This window comes from Ranitomeya variabilis, chromosome 3 (genome assembly GCF_051348905.1).
Source record: "Ranitomeya variabilis isolate aRanVar5 chromosome 3, aRanVar5.hap1, whole genome shotgun sequence".
Classification (NCBI taxonomy): domain Eukaryota; kingdom Metazoa; phylum Chordata; class Amphibia; order Anura; family Dendrobatidae; genus Ranitomeya; species Ranitomeya variabilis.
In genome coordinates, this window is record NC_135234.1 from 742,056,314 (window position 1) to 742,079,972 (window position 23,659).

The following is a 23,659-nucleotide window of genomic DNA, read 5'->3' on the forward strand; positions in this document are numbered from 1 at the left end:
GGGGAGAAAGCAATGATGGTAGTGGTGGAAAAGACAATGGTGGTGGTTGGGAAGGAGGCAATGATGGAGGTGGTAGAATGGGCAATGATGGGGTGGTGGGGGAGAAAGCAATGATGGAGGTGGTGGAAAGGGCAATAATAGGGGTGGAGGGGGAGAACAATGATGGAGGTGGAGGGGGTGGCATTATACCCTATACCCTATGAGGGGGGCTGTATTATACCCTATGAGGGGGGCTGTGTTATACTTTGAGGGGGCTACATTATACTCTGGGGGGCTGCAATATATTTTGTGTGAGGGCTGCATTCTCTCAGAGAGCTACATTATATTCTATACTATATAGGGAGGCTGCATTATGCCCTATGAGGGGGCTACAGTATATTCTATCGGGGGCTGTATTATACCTTATGAGGGGGTTGCATTATTCTCTGAGGGGGCTGCGGGCTACATTATATTCTGTGGAGGGGCTGCATTATACTATATGAGGGGGGTACATTATATTCTATGGGGGGGCTGCATTATACCTTATGAGAGGATTGCATTATATTTTGTGGGGTGCTGCATTATACCCTATGATGGGGGCTGCACTATATTCTATGAGGAGGCTGCATTGTATTCTATGAGGGGGGCTATAGTATATTCTATGAGGGGGGCTGCATTATATTCCATGAGGGGGCTACTTTATATTCTATAAGGGGGCTAACCCAAACCCTGCTACATAATTAAGACGTGTACTACCTTATAAAATACCCTGATATTAGCGTGTTTTACCACACAATTGGTGGTCTTGTATTTATTTCTATGTAGCTACATAGTGGGCCCCAAGAATGATTTTTTCTGGTGGGCCCAAGGTGCTCCAATCCGACGCTGCCTATTCCTATCTAAATACTCTGACCAGTGCAAAGTGGCCATCAGCCCCTCTTACACCAAACACAGGAGAACATGACCTGGTAGTCCTCCCCTAGTTACACCCCTGTTGAGGCCTCTACAATTTAGTGTCTCCACCACCTCATCCAAGTTTTATGCCGTCTATTTTAAACTTCCTTCTGAAAAGGTCATCTCATTTTATTTCAATTGCCAGTTGTGGTATTAATTTGACACTGTTATTTGGGTTGAAATTTCAACCTTTCAATGAAATTTCAACAAATTCTTGATGCAAACATATCACTATCTGTAAAAGAGAGGTTGATAAAAAAAAAACGGAAAAGTGTCATCTTTAACTTTAGGCCTTTTAGAGATCATTTCATCTTTAACTTGCTTAAATGTTCACAATTACAGTAATTTTGACCAGGGGTGCCCAAACTTTTACATGTTACTGTAGCTATTTTTCATTTCTTGCTTTAATTTTTTGGTTTCTTATTTGTCACTGACTTAAAGTAAAACACATTTGCATGGAAAGCTTTCTCGTTATGCAGCTCATTATTCTTCTCCTCCAAAATTGATAGGAGTCCTGTTCATGTTTCACATCCAACCCTGTAACTCTATTACCATATTAAATGTAATATTTGTAGAAACATTGGTGGAGAAATCATGGTTTATGTGTATATCCTGCTTCATAATGGTTTAGTAAAACATAATATTTAGCCCCTTAACGACCTTTGACGCATACGCTGCGTCATGAAAGTCGGTGCCAAAACGACCTATGACGCAGCGTATGCGTCATGGAATGATCGCGCTCCTGCAGATCGGGTGAAAGGGTTAACTCCATTTTCACCCGATCTGCAGAGACAGGGGGAGTGGTGCTTCAGCCCAGGGGGGGTGGCTTCACCCCCCCCGTGGCTACGATCGCTCTGATTGGCTGTTGAAAGTGAAACTGCCAATCAGAGCGATTTGTAATATTTCACCTAAAAAACAGGTGAAATATTACAATCCAGCCATGGCCGATGCTGCAATATCATCGGCCATGGCTGGAAAACCTGAAGTGACCACCCCCCACCCCACCGATCGCCCCCCCAGTGCTCCGGTGCGTGGTCCGGTCCCCTCCGTCCTGTGCTCCGCTGCCCCGTGCTCCTGCCCGCTCCCCCGTCCTGCTGTCCGCTCCCCCCGTCCTCCGATCACCCCCCCTGTGCTCAGATCCACCCCCCCACCACCCCTTCATACTTACCGATCCTCCCGGTGTCCGGCCGTCTCCTCGCTGGGCGCCGCCATCTTCCAAAATGGCGGGCGCATGCTCAGTACGCCCGCCGGCCGGCAGATTCCTTACAGGTACATTTTGATCGCTGTGGTAGGTTCTACCACAGCGATCAAAATAAAAAAAATAATAAATAAACCCCCCCTTTATCACCCCCATAGATAGGGACAATAATAAAATAAAGAAAATATTTATTTATTTTTTTTCCACTAGGGTTAGGGTTAGAACTAGGGTTAGGGTTAGAACTAGGGTTAGGGTTACGGGTAGGGTTAGGGTTATGGCATGTGCGGATTTGGCAGCGGATCCGCAGCGGATCGGCCGCGGATCCGCAGCGGATCGGCCGCGGATCCGCAGCGGATTGGCCGCGGATCCGCAGCGGATTGGCCGCTGCTCCGCAGCGGATTGGCCGCTGCGAATTCGTAGCAGTTTTCCATCAGGTTTACAGTACCGTGTACACCTATGGAAAACCAAATCCGCTGTGCCCATAATGCGGAAAATTCCGTGCAGAAACGCTGCGTTGTATTTTCCACAGCATGTCAATTCTTTGTGTGGATTCCGCAGCGTTTTACACCTGATCCTCAATAGGAATCCGCAGGTGAAATCCGCACAAAAAAACACTGGAAATCTGCTGTAAATCCGCAGGTAAAACGCAGTGCCTTTTACTTGCAGATTTTTCAAAAGTCGTGCGGAAAAATCTCACACGAATCCGCTACGTGGGCACATACCCTTAGGGTTAGGGTTGGAATTAGGGCTAGGGTTGGAATTAGGGTTACGGGTGTGTTGGGGTTAGGGTTGTGGTTAGGGGTGTGTTGGGGTTAGGGTTGGGATTAGGGTTATGGCTACAGTTGGGATTAGGGTTAGGGGTGTGTTGGGGTTAGTGTTGAAGTTAGAAATGAGGGGTTTCCACTGTTTAGGCACATCAGGGGTCTCCAAACGCAACATGGCGCCACCATTGATTCCAGCCAATCTTGCATTCAAAAAGTCAAATGGTGCTCCCTCCCTTCCAAGCCCCGACGTGTGCCCAAACAGTGGTTTACCCCCACATTTGGGGTACCAGCGTACTCAGGACAAACTGGGCAACAACTGTTGGGGTCCAATTTCTCCTGTTACCCTTGCAAAAATAAAAAATTACTTGCTAAGACATAATTTTTGAGGAAAGAAGAATGATTTTTTATTTTCACGGCTCTGCGTTGTAAACTTCTGTGAAGCACTTGGGGGTTGAACGTGCTCATCACACATCTAGATAAGTTCCTTGGGGGGTCTAGTTTCCAAAATGGGGTCACTTGTGGGGTGTTTCTACTGTTTAGGCACATCAGGGGCTCTGCAAATGCAACATGACGCCCGCAGACCATTCCATCAAAGTCTGCATTTCAAATGTCACTACTTCCCTTCCGAGCCCTGACTTGCGCCCAAACAGTGGTTTACCCCCACATATGGGGTATCACTGTACTCACAACAAACTGGGCAACAAACATTGGGGCCCAATTTCTCCTGTTACCCTTGTGAAAATAAAAAATTGCTTGCTAAAACATCTTTTTTGAGGAAAGAAAAATGATTTTTTATTTTCACGGCTCTGCGTTGTAAACTTCTGTGAAGCACTTGGGGGTTGAATGTGCTCATCACACATCTAGATAAGTTCCTTGGGGGGTCTAGTTTCCAAAATGGGGTCACTTGTGGGGTGTTTCTACTGTTTAGGCACATCAGGGGCTCTGCAAATGCAACGTGACGCCAGCAGACCATTCCATCAAAGTCTGCATTCCAAAACGTCACTACTTCCCTTCCGAACCCCGACGTGTGCCAAAACAGTGGTTTACCCCCACATATGGGGTATCAGCGTACTCAGGAGAAACTGGACAACAACTTTTGGGGTCCAATTTCTCCTGTTACCCTTGCAAAAATAAAAAATTCTGGGCTAAAAAAATATTTTTGAGGAAAGGAAACACATTTATTATTTTCACGGCTCTGCGTTATAAACTTCTGTGAAGCACTTGGGGGTTCAAAGTGCTCACCACACATCTAGATAAGTTCCTTGGGGGGTCTAGTTTCCAAAATGGAGTCACTTGTGGGGAGTTCCTACTGTTTAGGCACATCAGGGGCTCTGCAAATGCAACGTGACGCCCGCAGAGCATTCCATCAAAGTCTGCATTCCAAAACGTCACTACTTCCCTTCCGAGCCCCGGCATGTGCCCAAACAGTGGTTTACCCCCACATATGGGGTATCAGCGTACTCAGGAGAAACTGGACAACAACTTTTGGGGTCCAATTTCTCCTGTTACCCTTGCAAAAATAAAAAATTCTGGGCTAAAAAAATATTTTTGAGGAAAGGAAACACATTTATTATTTTCACGGCTCTGCGTTATAAACTTCTGTGAAGCACTTGGGGGTTCAAAGTGCTCACCACACATCTAGATAAGTTCCTTGGGGGGTCTAGTTTCCAAAATGGAGTCACTGGTGGGGAGTTCCTACTGTTTAGGCACATCAGGGGCTCTGCAAATGCAACGTGACGCCCGCAGAGCATTCCATCAAAGTCTGCATTCCAAAACGTCACTACTTCCCTTCCGAGCCCCGGCATGTGCCCAAACAGTGGTTTACCCCCACATATGGGGTATCAGCGTACTCAGGAGAAACTGGACAACAACTTTTGGGGTCCAATTTCTCCTGTTACCCTTGCAAAAATAAAAAATTCTGGGCTAAAAAAATATTTTTGAGGAAAGGAAACACATTTATTATTTTCACGGCTCTGCGTTATAAACTTCTGTGAAGCACTTGGGGGTTCAAAGTGCTCACCACACATCTAGATAAGTTCCTTGGGGGGTCTAGTTTCCAAAATGGAGTCACTTGTGGGGAGTTCCTACTGTTTAGGCACATCAGGGGCTCTGCAAATGCAACGTGACGCCCGCAGAGCATTCCATCAAAGTCTGCATTCCAAAACGTCACTACTTCCCTTCCGAGCCCCGGCATGTGCCCAAACAGTGGTTTACCCCCACATATGGGGTATCAGCGTACTCAGGAGAAACTGGACAACAACTTTTGGGGTCCAATTTCTCCTGTTACCCTTGCAAAAATAAAAAATTCTGGGCTAAAAAAATATTTTTGAGGAAAGGAAACACATTTATTATTTTCACGGCTCTGCGTTATAAACTTCTGTGAAGCACTTGGGGGTTCAAAGTGCTCACCACACATCTAGATAAGTTCCTTGGGGGGTCTAGTTTCCAAAATGGGGTCACTTGTGCGGGAGCTCCAATGTTTAGGCACACAGGGGCTCTCCAAACGTGACATGGTGTCCGCTAATGATTGGAGCTAATTTTCCATTCAAAAAGCCAAATGGCGTGCCTTCCCTTCCGAGCCCTGCCGTGTGCCCAAACAGTGGTTTACCCCCACATATGGGGTATCATCGTACTCAGGACAAACTGGACAACAACATTTGGGGTCCAATTTCTCCTATTACCCTTGGAAAATTAAAAAATCCTGGGCTAAAAATCATTTTTGAGGAAAGAAAAATTATTTTTTATTTTCACGGCTCTGCGTTATAAACTTCTGTGAAGCATCTGGGGGTTATAAGTGCTCACTATGCACCTAGATAAGTTCCTTGGGGGGTCTAGTTTCCAAAATGGGGTCACGTGTAGGGGAGCTCCAATGTTTAGGCACACAGGGGCTCTCCAAACGCGACATGGTGTTCGCTAACGATTGGAGCTAATTTTCCATTCAAAAAGTCAAATGGCACGCCTCCCCTTCCGAGCCTTGCCGTGCACCCAAACAGTGGTTTACCCCCACATATGAGGTATCAACATACTCAGCAGAAATTGCCCAACAAATTTTAGGATCCATTTTATCCTGTTGCCCATGTGAAAATGAAAAAATTGAGGCTAAAAGAAATTTGTGTGAAGAAAAAGTACTTTTTCATTTTTACGGATCAATTTGTGAAGCACCTGAGAGTTTAAAGTGCTCACTATGCTTCTAGATAAGTTCCTTGGGGGGTCTACTTTCCAAAATGGGGTCACTTGTGGGAGCGCTCCAATGTTTAGGCACACGGGGGCTCTCCAAACGTGACATGGTCTCTGCTAGCGATGGAGATCATTTTTCATTCAAAAAGTCAAATGGCGCTCCTTCCCTTCCGAGCCTTACCATGTGCCCAAACAGTGGTTTACCCCCACATGTGAGGTATCAGTGTACTCAGGAGAAATTGTCCAACAAATTTTAGGATCCATTTTATCCTGTTGCCCATGTGAAAATGAAAAAATTGAGGCTAAAATAATTTTTTTGTGAAAAAAAAGTACTGTTTCATTTTTACGGATCAATTTGTGAAGCACCTGGGGGTTTAAAGTGCTCACTATGCTTCTAGATAAGTTCCTTGGGGGGTCTAGTTTCCAAAATGGGGTCACTTGTGGGGGAGCTCCAATATTTAGGCACACGGGGGCTCTCCAAACGCGACATGGTGTCCGCTAAAGATTGGAGCCAATTTTTCATTCAAAAAGTCAAATGGCGCTCCTTTCCTTCCAAGCCCTGCCGTATGCCCAAACAGTGGTTTACCCCCACATATGAGGTATCAGCGTACTCAGGACAAATTGGACAACATCGTTCGTGGTCCAGTTTTTCCTTTTACCCTTGGGAAAATAAAAAAATTGTTGCTAAAATATCATTTTTGTGACTAAAAAGTTAAATGTTCATTTTTTCCTTCCATGTTGCTTCTGCTGCTGTGAAACACCTGAAGGGTTAATAAACTTCTTGAATGTGGTTTTGAGCACCTTGAGGGGTGCAGTTTTTAGAATGGTGTCACTTTGGGGTATTTTCAGCCATATAGAACCCTCAAACTGACTTCAAATGTGAGGTGGTCCCTAAAAAAAATGGTTTTGTAAATTTTGTTGTAAAAATGAGAAATCACTGGTCAAATTTTAACCCTTATAACTTCCTAGCAAAAAAAAAATTTGTTTCCAAAATTGTGCTGATGTAAAGTAGACATGTGAGAAATGTTATTTATTAACTGTTTTGTGTCACATACCTCTCTGGTTTAACAGAATAAAAATTAAAAATGTGAAAATTGCGAAATTTTCAAAATTTTCGCCAAATTTCCGTTTTTTTCACAAATAAACTCAGAAATTATCGACCTAAATTTACCACTATCATGAAGCCCAATATGTCACGAAAAAACAATCTCAGAATCGCTAGGATCCGTTGAAGCGTTCCTGAGTTATTACCTCATAAAGGGACACTGGTCAGAATTGCAAAAAACGGCAAGGTCATTAAGGCCAAAATAGGCTGGGTCATGAAGGGGTTAAATTTAGGTGTGGTGTACATGGCTGTGCTAAGGGTTCACCTGGTTAGGCGGATTCTCTAAGATCATGGTGAGAAGCACAGAACAGAAGCGATGATGCAGCGGGACTTGCCAGACTGCAGGTGGATCAGCAAAGACCAGTACAGCAAGACATGCAGAGCATAAGATGGGTAAGCAGAGCTGGAATCATAAGATGCAGCTGTGACAGATGTACAGACTTTTGAGGAGCAACAAATGTTTAGGCAGCCAGTATGTTACTGCAGGAATGCAGTGACACACAGGAATACTGTAGTAGAGATGTAAAGGTAAACTGATATCTTAGTTGCAAAAGTGCAGTTACGCACAGAAATAGCAGAGATGTGTAGGAAAAATGGTAACTTGCTTGCAGAGATGCAGTTACTCGAAGGAATAACAGAGTAACAAATGTATACAACACTGCATGGCAGAAGTGAGCTTGTTAACATACAGTAACTTGACACAGCAGAACTGAGTGTGCAAGAGCACCAGTAATCACTGTATTGAGCTTTGACGTAGTAGCTGTTTGCTAAATTGCAGACAGGATTAGCTAGAAAGATAATACCTTGCTGAAACATAATCAAGAGGAAGATGAGGCTAATTCATTTCCAGGAAAAGCATGTGATAGCAGAGTGCTAAAATTCCTGAATACTCAGGTGGTGGGTGACCGCCTGAGACTCCTTAAAAGTCCTAGGATGAATGCATCATTGTTGATTGCATACCACAGCCATCCAGCGCAGACGAACACAGAGGGAACCGGCCATAAGAGGACACAAAAACCCAGTTATGGAGTCGGGACAGGTAACAATCAGGCTGTGGTTTTACTGAAAAAGAGTGTGGTCTGTAAGGATATAGACATGGTTTGAGTGATGTGGTAGCAGATCTATCACTGATATGTGCTTACTCATGTCAGCTTGGCACTAGTCTATGTCAGGTTTAAAGGTTTAAGCTTTAAAAGGGTTTGGAGGATTCAGTTTTGATAATGCTTGCTCTACATTGACTTTAACAATCTCACTTCTGAGACCTCAAAGACAACTGTCCAGAGTTTAATATGTCAGATTTCATCAATGCAGCTGAATCCAGATTTGCCAGCTTGCTTTTTTTAATTTTTGTCTGGGCAGCTTATCAAAAAATCACAGCATTTTTTACGACATATTGGAAAATCATTATAAATTATTGGGATTTTCAAAGACCTATATGTTTACAGCCCAGAATTATGTGAACATCTTAGCAGCATTCACTCCGAACAGTAATTATTCTTTTAATAACAGTCATAATAATTTGTACAACTTTATCTTAAAAAATCTAAACAAAACATGCATCAATTTTTTTATTAAGCAGAAAAGTGAAAATGGCTCTATTGTTACAGACAGTCCAGGAATTCTACAAGGATGGTAGCCCTGGATGGATCTGGTTCTCAGGTGGGTATTTGTGTGGTTGCCCAATTTAAAGCTACCAATAAAATAAAAACTACATTACAGGAGAAAAAAATAATTAAAATACCACTAAAAAAGGTTTTTCTTCTACAAATATTTATCTTATGAAAAAATGTAATTGGAACCTCTCAAGTACCAATCAAGAAAGGTTTTAAGTCCTCCTTAATATCACCAAATTCTTTGATGGGCTCAATAATAATTATGAACCTCAATGCTCCATCAGAAAACGACACAACTGTATTGAAACCGGATTTGGAGCGAATTATTTGTCACTAACTGATTTGCAAAAATATTTTAATTTATGAATGAGAGGTTAATTAACCAGTGGTAATGGCACAATAATGGCACATGTCCTCTATAGAAATATAAGGATGGGCCCTTAGGGTCCCAAAATCCCAGGTAAACACTACCTCTGACAACAGACGGCAAGGGGTCCAGTGTCACATACTCTTGTCTAAGTTTATTGATTCCATTGTCATAAACCATGAGGGTTTTCCCATCTTGAGTGTTGGTCAGGTAACCCTTTTTTATCTATCTATGACCCTGGACTCCAATTTTTTGGGATTTATACAACAATTATGGATAACATAAAGTAGAGGGTAACCATATCTTAATATAAATAAAGTTGTCATTTACATCTATGTGATTTCAGCATCACTAACAATCACTATGCAGCATTAAAGAGTAACTTAAACTTGCTCAAAACATTTTATGTAAATACTTTGTAAAAATCTCTGAGCTCCCCTAATTCTTCCTCTCTTTTCCGTTTTGCACTGCATCGCTCCATTGCAGAGATATTGATATTTGTCTCCATTGCAGAGACATTGATATTTGGAGAGCAGTATGTGAAATCTATGTAGAGTTTTCTCTGTGGGCGTGCACTTTCAACCCACTGGGATGCTGTCACCAATCAGAGTTCTGCAGCTAATGTAGCAGCATGACAGTCTCAGAGGCTTCTGAGCTATGATTGGCAGCATCTGGGAGTGAGTGGAGAAAGCACACGCCCCCAGAGAAGACTGAAGAAACACCCAGTTGGTCTGCAAGCAGACGTTTCACATATTGCGCTCCAGAAGAAATAAATGTGAATATCTCAGCACTGGAGCGACGCATCGCAAAACAGAAAAAAACATCAGAATCAAGGGAGTTCAGTGAATGTTGCAGGATATTTTACTCAATTTGTTTTAGAAAGTGACAGGTCTTATTTAATAAAGTTGTGATTCTTAACACAAGACGGAGAAATTTTCTTTTACATTTGTAACACGGCGAATTCTTGGGTCATACTCAATCTGTGTTTCTTCACGATAAAAATAGATGTTTCCTATATGAGAGAAGATCATAATTAATACCGTTATTCATGCTCTATTTCTGTTATTCAATTCCTTAAACAAAACCTGTGAAAATTTCTGTAGTTTATAGTTATGGGGTATATGGGCTACAATATTAGAGAAATGGCAAAATTTAGAGAAATGTATTATATGCAGTTCTCTAATACAATCAGAGTACCGGGAAGGTGTCAGGATTTCACACCCCTGGAAGGTTTACTGCAGCTTTAAGGAAGAGATGGAAATGCAATTATGTCACTAAAGGTACCTTCACACTAAGCGACACTGCAGCGATACAGACAACGATGCCGATCGCTGCAGCATCGCTGTGTGGTCGCTGGAGAGCTGTCACACAGACCGCTCTCCAACGACCAACGATGCCGAGGTCCCTGGGTAACCAGGGTAAACATCGGGTTGCTAAGCGCAGGGCCGCGCTTAGTAACCCGATGTTTACCCTGGTTACCAGTGTAAAATGTAAAAAAACAAACAGTACATACTCACATTCGCGTCCCCCGGCGTCCGCTTCCTGCACTGACTGAGCGCCGGCCCTAACAGCAGAGCGGTGACGTCACCGCTGTGCTGTACTTTCACTTTACGGCCGGCGCTTAGTCAGTGTGGGAAGCGGACGGCGGGGGACGCGAATGTGAGTATGTACTGTTTGTTTTTTTACATTTTACACTGGTAACCAGGGTAAACATCGGGTTACTAAACGCGGCCCTGCGCTTAGTAACCCGATATTTACCCTGGTTACCATTGTAAAACATCGCTGGTATCGTTGCTTTTGCTGTCAAACACGACGATAAACGCCGGTCTGACGACCAAATAAAGTTCTGAACTTTAATCAACGACCAGCGATATCACAGCAGGATCCTGATCGCTGCTGCGTGTCAAACACAACGATATCGCTAGCCAGGACGCTGCAACATCACGGATCGCTAGCGATATCGTTTAGTGTGAAGGTACCTTTAGGCCGGGGTCACACTTTCGAGTGTGATGTGAGAAACTCTCGCATCAATACCCGGCACTACCATTGGCACTCGGTAACGGAGCGTTCAGATGCATAGAAATACATGCAGTCGCAGCTCCAGTCCGGAGTGCCGGCGTCAGTGCCGGGTATTGATGCGAGAGACTCGTGTGAATTTCTCGCATCACACTCGCAAGTGTTACCCTGGCCTTAGGCCTACTTCAGACATTGCAGAATTATTGCATTTCCTTGACTGTGCTAGTTATCTGATTGGGGATAGCCTGATAATACTAGATAATCAGCCCCTGTCACCTTCTGATCATTGGATAACTTATTTAATAATTTGTAGCTAGTTTTACATCTTTGCCCTATTATTCCTTGTTCACCTGGTCGTTACTGGGGAGTAAATTACCGTTTTCATGCATGTAGGCTGCATCCACTTTATTTCCTACACCAGGGAACTGCGACTCCAGCGACAAAGGAAATCCACCATCCATCTGTCCTTGTTCTTCATTGTACCTAAAGAAAAAAGATAGGAAAATATTATCAGAACATGGATGAAAATGAAACCATAGGAAATATTATGTTGTTGGGATGTGGCTAAAGGGAAATTTTGAAGTCATGGGCGAATCATGGTGACATCATGATTTTAGTTGGATGCATCAGCAACTAAATGATGGGATATAATTCCATTATGGACGGTAGCATCTATCCTCATCACAAAGTTCGGGAAGCCAAAGTCACCAATTAGTGATGAGCGAGTATACTCGTTGCTCGGGTGATCTCCGAGTATTTGTTAGTGTTCGGAGATTTAGTTTTCATCGCGGCAGCTGAATGATTTACAGCTACTAGCCAGCCTGAGTACTTGTGGGTGTTGCCTGGTTGCTAGGGAATCCCCACATGTAATCAAGCTGGCTAATAGCTGTAAATCATTCAGCTGCCGCGATGAAAACTAAATCTCCGAGCAGTCATAACTACTCGGAGACCACCCTAGCGTGCTCGGGAAAACCCAAGCAACGAGTACACACGCTCATCACTATCACCAGTATCTTCAGTTTCCTTAATTTTTAAATTCAATCCATAGACAGGCGGTCTCCCAAAAGGTAGTTCATGGATATATAAAGGATAAAAGACATCACAATATCCATATCTGGTGTTGAGCAGGATGAAAAAAGTCTCTGCTTTCTCTTTTTAACCCAAAACCAATGTCATTCTGTCATTGGGCATTGTTTGGTATTATCTTGATTGTAGCTCACCTGTAATGCCAGACACCACCCATCGAAAGGTATGGCGCTGTTTCTGGGGAAAAAAGGGACCCTTTTCCTACTTCATCTTTCATATAGGGAAACATTAAAGATAGTGGCTACAGAAATCTCTCTCCACATTATTGACGCTGGCCCCTATCCAGGCTCGGACTGGCCCACAGGAGAACAGGAGAATCCTCTGGTGGGCCACCAGCCTCTAACTGGGCACAATACACTTGATTCACTATGTACAGACAAAGGCGACATCTTATTCATTTATTAATCTACCCAGTTCATTGTTATATATATTTGTGAATGAGGGTAAAGTCATATTTGCATGTAGCTTAATAGCGAGGCCCTGTATTTGATGTTACTGGTGGGCCCTTGGCATCCCAGTCCGACACTGAGTCCCTATCCCAGATCTCTTATACAGACTTTGTTCTGACCAGCTCAGGTATAACCAAAGCAGACCAGGTGCAGTATAATGGGGATATATTGTGGTTTTAGAGAGGTGGACTGAGGGCACATATACACAGACAGGCAGCAGAACATGAATTCTGCCCAAGCTGACATTTTGCACCCAGTCTCACAACACCTTTTATTAGTCACTGAAAGTATTATGGTAAATCCAGAATTTTTGCTGGTGTTTAGATGTTTGCTATCAAGGGTAAGAGATTTTGTTCTGAGGCAATAGGTTCTTGCTGGATAGGATCTGTGCTGAATAAGTTTCTCCATGCCTCCAACTAGCAGGATCCGTTATATGGACAGATGCTCTAAATTTGAGATGTATCTCCTGACCAGGTTTATGAAGGACAATGGTCTGGCCATTCCTCTGTCCTACAGATTCATCATGCATGTTATGCCATAAAACTGGTTTACAAAAGTCGTACATTTTTGCAAAACATGTACTGTAGTGGCTCAAAAATATGGAAAATATGGAAATTTTTGGTATTTTTACGCCATTTTTACCATCAACTTTTCGAGACGTGGGTAGAGTTTAGAGGACAGAGCTTAGAGGTATAATTACTTCTCAAAAGAGGTACAAATTATAGCAGAAATGTTCTTATGTCTGTTACTGGATGACATTTCTGACTCCGGTACCCCGGCAGCCGAAAGGTAAATTCTAGTGATGAGCGAATATACTCGTTACTCGAGACTTCTCGAGCACGCTCGGGGGTCCTCCGAGTATTTTTTAGTGCTCGGAATTTTAGTTTTCTGCGCCGCAGCTGAATGATTTACATCTGTTAGCCAGCATAAGTACATGTGGGGGTTGCCTGGTTGCTAGGGACTCCCCATATGTACTTATGCTGGTTAACAGATGTAAATTATTCAGTTGTGGCAATAAAAACGAAATTTCCGAGCACTAAAAAATACTCGGAGGACCCCCGAGCGTGCTCGAGAAATTTCGAGTAACGAGTATATTCGCTCATCATCACTAGTAAACTCAATAAGAGGCAAATTCTTCCCGATATATTTTGCGATAAGTAAATTGACTTCCTAAGACTTGTGCCCTCTACTCTCCCAGCCTACCTCCAGCACAGGTCTCCAGTAACAAAGTAGGTTCTTCGTTTCTCCCCATCATAGACAGCAGCATCTATTCTCATCACAGACTTGGGGAAGCCAAAGTCACCGATATCTCTAGGTTCTTCAACTTTCCGATTCCATCCGCTGACAGTCCAGAACTGTCGCCCTGGTGGCAGAACATGGATTTACATGGATTACATCTTTGGTGCTGTACAGGTTTAGAAAATGTACATGCTTTATTTTTTTCAAAAACAGTACCTCTCTTGTCCATGGGCTTTGTCTGGAATTGCAACTTATCCACATTTACTTGAATATGTTTGAACTGTCATACCAGACACAACCTAAAGACAGGTGTGGTGCTGTTTCTGGAAAAAACAACAACTTTTTCTCATCCCCAACAACCCCATTAATTACATTGGCTGCAAATTCACCTTTAAATATCAATATGGAGTCATTGACTTTGTAATCATAGGCAGCATCTATGAAATTAGGGACTTCTTCCCACAGTGAAGTGATTAGGATTGCTTTATGTGCAGATAAGTTTGGATGGTGATACCAAACATGCCTACGAAAAATATGAAGAAAAATGAAGTCATCCTGGAATGAAAACCTACAAAGAGCCGATCACATGGATCACATCCGTCTCTCCTGGCGAGCAACCTCTATGCTTCTCTGCAGTGCCCCTTCAGGAAGAAAGAAGCATTACACATTGCAAATCGATGGGCAGCTATGGATTTTAATAGAGAACTAGACTTCATGCAGAGCATAACTAGACCCCATTCAGAATATCTCCATGCAGGAGTGGACACAGACAAAAAAGGGCCCCTGTGCAAGAACAATACATGGGCCCTTTGCAGTCCAATAGCTCATCATAATGCAGAATACCACCTGTTTTGGAGATAGAAGTGGTCCCCTTACGTTTGTGCGACGGCACACGTTGCACCAATGGTATGTCCGCCTTCCTTCTTTCCAAAAAGAATCTAATGTGCATGGGTCAGTCAGTTATTCTACGAATGAAGGACAACTACCTGTTGAGCCTCAGTCTGGTTTTGACTCTTTTTGAAGAAAACAATTAAAGAAAGGTTACAAAATACAAGAGGCTTTACCTATTCTTAAAGATAATGATGCCTCCCTCCAAATGTGCCATGGCATCGATAGGTACCTCCAGGGTGCAGATTGTGGGAGTTAGAACACTTGAGGGTCTGAAACCTGAAAACAAAGTTTAATAAGGACTAGCAGCTGTGCATGTTCTATCACAGTGATACATTGTTATTTAAAGGGGTTGTCTGAGCTAGTAAATCTGTCTGTATTAGTAAATTCCTCAATTATAGTTAGCCTTAAGGAACATCGACTACAAATAGCATCTACCACTTGAGCCAACATGTCTGTACAATATGAATTAGTACCTGAACGACACCGCTGGGCAGGACTCAACTATAGTACAGTAGCCGATGAGACAGAAACAAAACACTGGCTTTTATTGAAAGACAGAGGATTTTGTAGGAGAAAATAAGACTAACATTTCTTGTAATGATAACAGCAATAATAGACACAAGGAGAGATAGTTGGAGCTCGTCACACAAGCTGCGCTGCAGCAACTGCAATACAAAGTTCAATACAAGCAGTATAAACAATTTCTACAGACTACTCTCTACTAAATTCCTACCTGGCTTCCTATAATTGGGTCGTGCTGCTACAGCACCCTAACTATAGAAACCTGCTCTATACCCTAACGCAGTTGAACACCGGTGTCACACTCATAATTCTGCAGCAATGAGGAGAAAGTCTGCTAGCTTCTGCTTGTTCCTGAAGTAGTGTAGCCAAGTTTTCTGTACTACACTCCTCCTTCAGGTTAATGGTTCCATCTTCTTCCAGGTCCAGGCAAGTCTCGGCCCACTTCCAATGCTATAGGGTCATTGGTACCACAGCATTGCTTTCTCTCTCCAAGTTACAGGTGCTTGGGAAAAACTGGCTTGGCTGTGTTATGCGACCCTTTCCTTCTAACATGGTCCTGCTAGCCAATCCTGCTGTAGCTGGGCACTATTTTCTCCTTTAAAGCCGCTAATCTCTTTAACAGTCTCTCAATGATCAGACACTCCTATTGTCTGTCTACATGAAACAGACAGATTCTCTCACTGTCTCCACTTTCCGATGAGAAACTTCCCACTTCTTGCTCAAACCAACACAGTAAGCTGCAGAGGGGAAATTACTATTCCAATAGCACACAAATCAGAGGGGAACATTGTCTCTTAAAGTAACAGTGTAATTCAGCTCTTGGCAGGGCCTGACCCCCCACAAATATACGGGCAGCCCATTGTTTTCAGTGACAACCATGTAATACTCCATTTACGCAGTGGAGGAGCTACAGGGGAATGGAACACTTACTCTCACACAATTCACAATTGATCACTGGATGTTCTAGCATTAAAACACCCTGTGATTAGCTTATCAGCAGGTTCAAAAAAGTTATTGTACAAAGTCTTCAAACAGAAGCTGGATAGACATGTGTCTGAGATGGTTTAGTGAATCCTGCATTGAGCAGGGGGTTGGTCACGATGACCCTTGAGGTCCCTTCCAACTCTAACATTCTATTATTCTATGAAAGTGGGCAGACGTGGGACTAGGATTATTACTAAATTTGCCATATAAAGAAATTAACTATCTAGAAAGGGATGTTTGATTTAGCTGAATTTATGTCCCAAAGTCTACAGACTAGAGAATTGGGAAAGTAGCAGCTATGCCTCCTGATCTCACCCATACATATGTTTGCTTGACAGAGCAATCATGTCTACTTATGGGGAGAGGGGAGTCTGTCACTGCCAGTATGCAGCTTATCTTCCTAGAGAATTGGGCATGCCGGAATCCAACATGTCCAATACTTTTTTGTTCTTAGATCAACTGTTAAGGAGAGCCATGATGCACACGCATCCATACAGCATAAATATATTCCAATGTGCACCCAAAAACCACAAAGGAGCAGGCAGTGCATAAAATAATTGTTACATTTACCATATAGTTCCTGTATCCCCAGGACATCATCAGTCGGAAGGGTGAAGTTCTCAGAATTGAAGCAATTGTACATGGGGTACATTAGCGCATAAGGATTACTGGAGTGTGCCATCCCCAACGAGTGCCCAAATTCATGTAAAGCCACTGAGAATAAATTGAAGTCTGCAAAGTGAAAATAAAGGAATATGACATACAAAGTGTAAGCTCCTCGGGGGAGTGTACATGATATCCAGAATTATCATTGAGCACGGGAACAAAGACACCCAAATTATTCTCAAAGGAGAATTGTCAAAGGGATTAAAAATTGGGTGATTTTCCTTTTTTTTCCATGAAGGTCAAAGTTGAATTTGGAAATTATCTTTTAAAAATAGTTGTTTCCCTGATATATAAGGAAGTGGCACTATTTGGGAAGGAGATTGGGCAGTGCAATGGTGCTCCATTCAAATGAGGGTAAGACGTGCACCGTTCTTCCGATCGGTGAAGTTCCGAAGGAGGAACTTTCACCGATTTATAACTTATCTTCAATGGAAGAAAACAGAAAAATCCAGGTCCCATGGTCCAGTAAAATATGGAGATTTTGTAAAGTATGAAATAGGAAAAGACACAAGTACAGAGATACAATGCATTTCGGACCACTTATGAAGAAAGATGTCATGAAGAAGGACCATAAGTGATCCAAAACGCGCTGCATTTATGTGCTTGTATCTTTTCCTATTTCCTTCTAATAATTAATAAAGTCTTCTCCACATTTCACTGTATCGCGAGAGCTGGATTTTTCTGTTTTCTTTCATTGCTGCACACAGAGCGTTTGATCCTTGCACTTGCTGGTGTGTTAGCTGGATTTTTCTTCAATGGACAACCCCTTTAAGCTATGCCTCAGGGATGGCAAAAATTAAATATTTACCTTCTGAACCCAGAGTCCAAGTTTCGTCATCATCAAAATGAACATCTCCACCCAAGCGCTCACCTGGACGAAAGGCATGAGCCAACACCTTTCCAGGGCCATCAAACGGGAAGAAATCTCCATGTTCTAGAGATGATGAAAGCATATCCTTAAACAATTAACATTAGTGATAAGCGAGTATCCTCTGTATTTCCGAGCATACTCGGGTGTTCTCCGAGTGTCTTGGGCGTGCATGTATATTATGTTTGAGTCCCTGCAGCTGCGAGACAGCCTGAATATATGTGGGGATTCCCTAACAAACAGGCAACCCCTGCATGTGTTCAGGTTGTCTAGCAGCCGCAAATCATGCAGCTGCGGGGACACAAACATAATCTACAAGCACGCCCAAGATACTTGGAGAACATCCGAGCATGCTCGGAAAACTCGAGTAACGAGCACACTCCCTCATCACTAATTAACATACATTCATATGAATATTCCTACACAACAATGTAAACAACGTCACCTTGGGTAACAAAAGAGATCATCAGGTCAGCATTCCCACCATGGAGCTGTATAAACTGCAGGGAAGTCACCCCGCTCCACACTCTCAAGGCTTCTCGTATGCTCCGATCCACATCAGCTGGTGGCAGATCTGGGGTATAATTAACTATCCTACATGATTCAAAGTCAGATAACTGTGAGTCTTTCAGATAAAAAACCACCATACTAAGCCAAACATCATGATTACATAATATGTCACACAAGAAAAAAAGTCAGTCTTTGTAAAATCCCTCATCTCAATATACAAGAGAAATTTTTCATAAAGCTACATGTAAAAAAAATGAAGACTGAGTCTTTATATAGTGCTTGGCTCTCACACAGTCATTCTCCACAATTTTGGTACTTAAGATCTTGTTACGCACCTGTACGGGATCCGGGCTTTGCTTCCCTCACCTTGGTCCACTGAACTCTGTTGTCATCCACGTCGGGCTCTGCAGATGACCTGAAGCAATCCTATTGGATCATCTGCATGGGCCTATATAAAGTCTACTAAGACACGTGTGTCTTGGTATTAAGACCTTCTTGTTGCTCCAGAGTTATGTCTGTTACCTGTTACCGGTTTTCAGGACATCTGCTACCTGTGCCTGGTCTTCCAGGGCCTCTTCTGTGTGTCTGCAGGTGGCTCCCGGGACCTCTACTAACTTTTTCAGGACTTGTCCATCTATGGTCTTCCTCTGCTACCTGTTTCCCGCATGCTTTATCTGCCTGGTGCACCAACTCCAATGGTCCATGTGTCCACCCAGACCTTGGGTTGGACTTTGAGGATCCACCTCACCTAGTGAGCCTAACAGATCTAATCTCAGTGATGTACAGTCATTGCGCCAAAAGTGCTGATACCCTTGAAATTGTTCCAGAAAATGAAATGGAGGTAATTGCTTAGTATTAGATGGCACAAAAGAGGCTTGTATAGGGCACTGGTCACACACAGGTGTGTAATACTAAGCAATCACCCCCTCCATGAGTTGGTAGGTTGTGAGTGGTTGCCTCATCAGTATTTTGCACCTGTATTGCCGCCATCTTTATTACATGGGTTTGCTGAATCCTGAGAGTGCACTAATTCTGAGACCTGGGCAGGTAAGCACCACAGTCCCTTTGTGCTGTATTAATTCTTAAACAACTGTGTTTCAAGTATGTGATGCTCGATCAAACTCACCCGTGGCAAATAACATGTGTGAGCAATGTGAAAATCACACCTGAAACCAATAAAAAGGGGAGAAGTTGACGCAGTCTTTGCATTGTGTGTCTGTGTGCCTCACTAAGCATGGGGAACAGAAAGAGGAGAAGAGAACTGTATGAGGACTTGAGAACCAAAATTGTTGAAAAGTCCATCGCCAGAGATCTTGATATTCCTTTGTCTATGGTGCGCAACATAATCAAGAAGTTTACAACCCATGGAACTGTAGCTAATCTCATTGGATGTGGACGGCAGAGAAAAATTGATGAAAGGTTGCAACGTAGGATTTTCCAGATGGTAAATAAGCAGCCCCAATCATGAGCCCCACATAGCCTCCCATATACAGCATGAGCCACACATAACCTTCATATACATTAGCGCCACACAGCCTCCATATACAGCACTAGCCCTAAATAGCTTCCTATATACAGCATGAGCCCAACACAGCGTTCCTATATACCATATGAGCCTTCACACAGCCCCCTATATACCGTATGAGCACACACAGACCCTAAATACAGCATGAGCCCCACATAGCTTTCCATATACAGCATGAGCACTACATAGCCTCCCATATAAAGCATGAGCCCCACATAGCCTCCCATATACAGCATGAGCCCCACATTGCCTCCCATATACAGCATGAGCCCCACATAGCCTCCCATATAGAGCATGAGCCCCATATAGCCTCCCATATACAGAATGAGCCCACATAGCCTCCCATATAGAACATGAGCCCCACATAGCCTCCCATATACAGCATGATCCCACATAGCCTCCCATATAGAGCATGAGCCCCACATAGCCTCCCATATACAGCATGAGCCCCACATAGCCTCCCATATAGAGCATGAGCCCCATATAGCCTCCCATATACAGCATGAGCCCACATAGCCTCCCATATAGAACATGAGCCCCACATAGCCTCCCATATACAGCATGAGCCCACATAGCCTCCCATATAGAGCATGAGCCCCACATAGCCTCCCTATATACAGCATGAGACCCACACAGCCTCCCTATATACAGCATGAGCCCCACATAGCCTCCCATACACAGCTTGATCCTCACATTTCCTCCCTAAATACAGCATGAGCTCCACATAGCCTTCTTATATACAGCACGAGCTGAGCCCCACATAGCCTCCCTATATACAGCGTAAGCTACACATTGCCTCCCTATATACAGTGTGAGCCCACATAGCCTCCCATATACAGCTTGATCCCCACATTTCCTCCCTAAAAACAGCATGAGCTCCACATAGCTGCCCATACGCAACTTTAGCCCCACATTTCCCCCTATATACAGCCTGAGCCCCATATAGCCTCCCATATACAGATTGAGCCCCATATAACCTTCTTATATACAGCAAGAGCTGAGCAGCCCCACATAGCCTCCCTATGCACAGCATGAACCCCCACAAAGCCTCCCATATACAGCTTGAACCTCACGTTGCCTCCCTACATACATCCTGGTCCCCCACCACTCTGCTCCTGTCTCTGGTGCACTGACTCTCCGCAGTGCACAGTTGACGTGATGAAATGACATCAACATCATGTCAGCTGTCTCACATGCTGAGTACTGGAAGATGGAGTTGGTGGCCCCTCCATCACCTATGTTTTCGCCTCTGTCTACATCCCGAGAATGCGGATAGCGATGACAGCGTGCGACGGTGCATGGACGGCGGGTAGGGAGAGCACTATGTAGCCCTTGGGACACTGTTTCAGCCCTTTGGCTGTCTCGGTCCACTGGCTGCACTTTACCCAGGTCTGCTATAAGCTGTGTGGACCAAAACTGGTCTCTTCCTCCCCAAAATTTACAGCAAATAAGGATCAGAGTTTTATGCTACTCTTAAGGAAAGACACATCTTATAGTCAGCATGTGCTTTTTTAAGCAGTGGTGCCTTTGACAGCTGCCTACATTGCCTTCCCATGTCCTAGCCTATAAATCCTGATAATATGGAAGTAATTACCTGTATGTTATGATAGAGGATTTCCATTTTAAATCCTGTCCAATGACGGCATACTCTGCGACATCAGGTACCCCACATCTGGCTTCATCCATCGTACTGTCTTGACCCCAGTTGAAGAGCAGATCCATGATGTTTTGTATTTCACTGAGTTGTTTGCAGACAGGTTGTAGAAGACTTTCGTGTGTGACCATGTCCTCTGTGTTCTCTTGTCCCTACATAGTGAATTTGATAATTTTGTGAAACAAGATATGTTCGTTTTAAAGGGACATTTAGGTTTTATCACGTCAATAAGTTCAAGATATATTCCAATGCTCTTGAATGTCCTGAAAGCTTTTAAAGGGATTGTTTCAAGTTGCTAAAATGCATAAATTTACAAACTGGTTCTAAAAAAGAACATCTTTTATAAAGTACTTCTTACTTAAAAATTATTTATGTTCTCAAAAACAGAGGAATTTTTATAGTGTCCATCTCTCTTCCTAGTTACCGGCCACCACTGCAGTCTCAGAGCGACCAAGTACCAGAAAAAGACCTATTTTTATATCAGATTTTCTGCTAAATATATATATTTTTAAGTTTTGCCAATGTTTTATGTTGTTACTTTTTTTCTGAATCAAGATCTTTATTTAAAAAAAATATTATTAATTTTGTCATTTTTAAACTGGGCACCGGGGTTTTATTAGGCTCATAGTTCATGTGCTTTCTAGAAGAGTTTGCAGCAGGTTCCTTATCATCAGAGACAGGATTACAATGATAGGTAACACCTCTATATACACCTCACAGTAAGCAATGTCACATCTGACCCTTCGCAATGATCTTTGTACACGCTCATTAAATGCATCAATACAAAAGAAAGGGTGGGGCCTGTTCATTGCTGCTAATGTACGTGCGACTTCTCTGAAAGAACAGGAAATATAAGTGTAGATTAGCCCATGTTTTCAGGGTAAATAATGAAAGATTTCTACATTTAATTTGTAATACAGATGGTGATATGAAAAAAAAAAAGAGCTAAAAATGTAAAAAAAAAACCCTGAATCTTTTTAAAATCAGTTCCAGGATGGATGTATTATGTACAGTACATCATTAAACACCCATCAATGTGACCCTTTAGGAGCTTATATGTGGTTATTCTGAAAGGATGATATACAGCAAACCGTTTCCTATCAATCAAATAGTAGCAGCAGCAAGAATAGATAATAGTTGGATATTTAAAACCTAAGTTTTAAAATAATCCTATAAAAACTGGGGGGGGGAAATATAAACAATGCCAGAGAGAAAGTGCTCAATACTACACCAGTGCACAAAAATAAAAATGGCTTGGTCTCCCCTTCTATGACGGACCAGAGCAGCCCATCCAAACTTGTAACGGAGAGACCGGGGGACGGATATAACCACTAGAAAAGCGACCTTGTCGTGCCCCGTGTAGGTTTCCTAAGGATAGACCATCAATGTAAAAGTAGTGGACAAACCTTTTTTTTTTTTTAAGAAAATGATGAATCAGGCCCATTGTCAAAAGTGGACACCCCAACACAGTGTGTTATCATATGGGTAATAGTAATTTTCTGCTTAAAAGAATACGAACCTTGGCATCCTTACTCGCAATGATCCTCTGATCCGGCAGTCTGTTCCTCTCGATCGGCAAGGCATGAGCTATACTGAGAAAAATCAAACCTAGTGTCACTTGGAAGATGCCCATCGTGATACTGTCCTTCTACTTTGGCACGATGTTGACTTGTACAATTACATTTATAGTCATGTGAAGGGAGAGGACGCTTTCTTATCAGACTGCGACATTCGTCAAGGTCAAGGTTGGATTATATCCGATTTATTCAGAATTTGTAACAACATAGAAAGCTGAATAGAGAATTGTGAGGTGATAATAGACACATTCCTATCATATTGGTCAGATAACAATAAATAACAATAAAGGTTCAAATAGTCACAACCTAATATGACTTATTGAGGTCTCGAATACTTTTTGTCTTGTGGAATTCTAAATATATGGAATAAAAGAAGCAGTGGGGTGAACACGCGAGTTCTGGATTGAAGAGTCATGGCAGAATGCTAGGATACGACGTGACTTAGTAACTCAGAACTAAAGGATCAATGAGATTACTGCCAATTTTTGTCCCCTCACCTTTTTCTAAAAGATTTT

General features: G+C 42.9%; 1 protein-coding gene across 2 annotated transcripts; it reads right to left on the bottom strand.

The window, feature by feature from the left end:
• Nucleotides 1-8,660: 8,660 nt before the first annotated feature.
• Nucleotides 8,661-23,244, bottom strand: LOC143817260 (collagenase 3-like). 2 transcript variants are annotated; one of them, XM_077298502.1, is made up of 10 exons: nt 23,087-23,244; nt 21,508-21,719; nt 18,324-18,472; nt 17,819-17,944; nt 16,915-17,076; nt 15,012-15,114; nt 14,337-14,470; nt 13,912-14,071; nt 11,550-11,656; nt 8,661-10,169 (listed from the first exon to the last, which is right to left on the bottom strand). In XM_077298502.1, exons 1-10 carry the CDS (start codon nt 23,198-23,200, stop codon nt 10,072-10,074), a joined length of 1,365 nt encoding a protein of 454 aa, XP_077154617.1. In that variant the 5' UTR covers nt 23,201-23,244; the 3' UTR covers nt 8,661-10,071. The 2 variants fall into 2 exon arrangements, with proteins under 2 accessions (XP_077154617.1, XP_077154618.1); XM_077298503.1 differs by having other exon boundaries at nt 9,929-10,169; nt 17,882-17,944.
• Between the last annotated feature and the right edge of the window lie 415 nt (nt 23,245-23,659).

What these genes read in the sequence shown, in the direction of transcription:
- LOC143817260 (XM_077298502.1), bottom strand. Translation starts at nt 23,200, where the DNA reads ATGGGCATCTTCCAAGTGACACTAGGTTTGATTTTTCTCAGTATAGCT. An exon ending in ATCATTATCTTTAAGAATAG is followed by an intron (nt 14,471 to 15,011) that starts GTAAAGCCTCTT and finishes TATTTTTCGTAG; the next exon opens with GCATGTTTGGTATCACCATC. An exon ending in CTCCATATTGATATTTAAAG is followed by an intron (nt 14,072 to 14,336) that starts GTGAATTTGCAG and finishes TTCTGCCACCAG; the next exon opens with GGCGACAGTTCTGGACTGTC.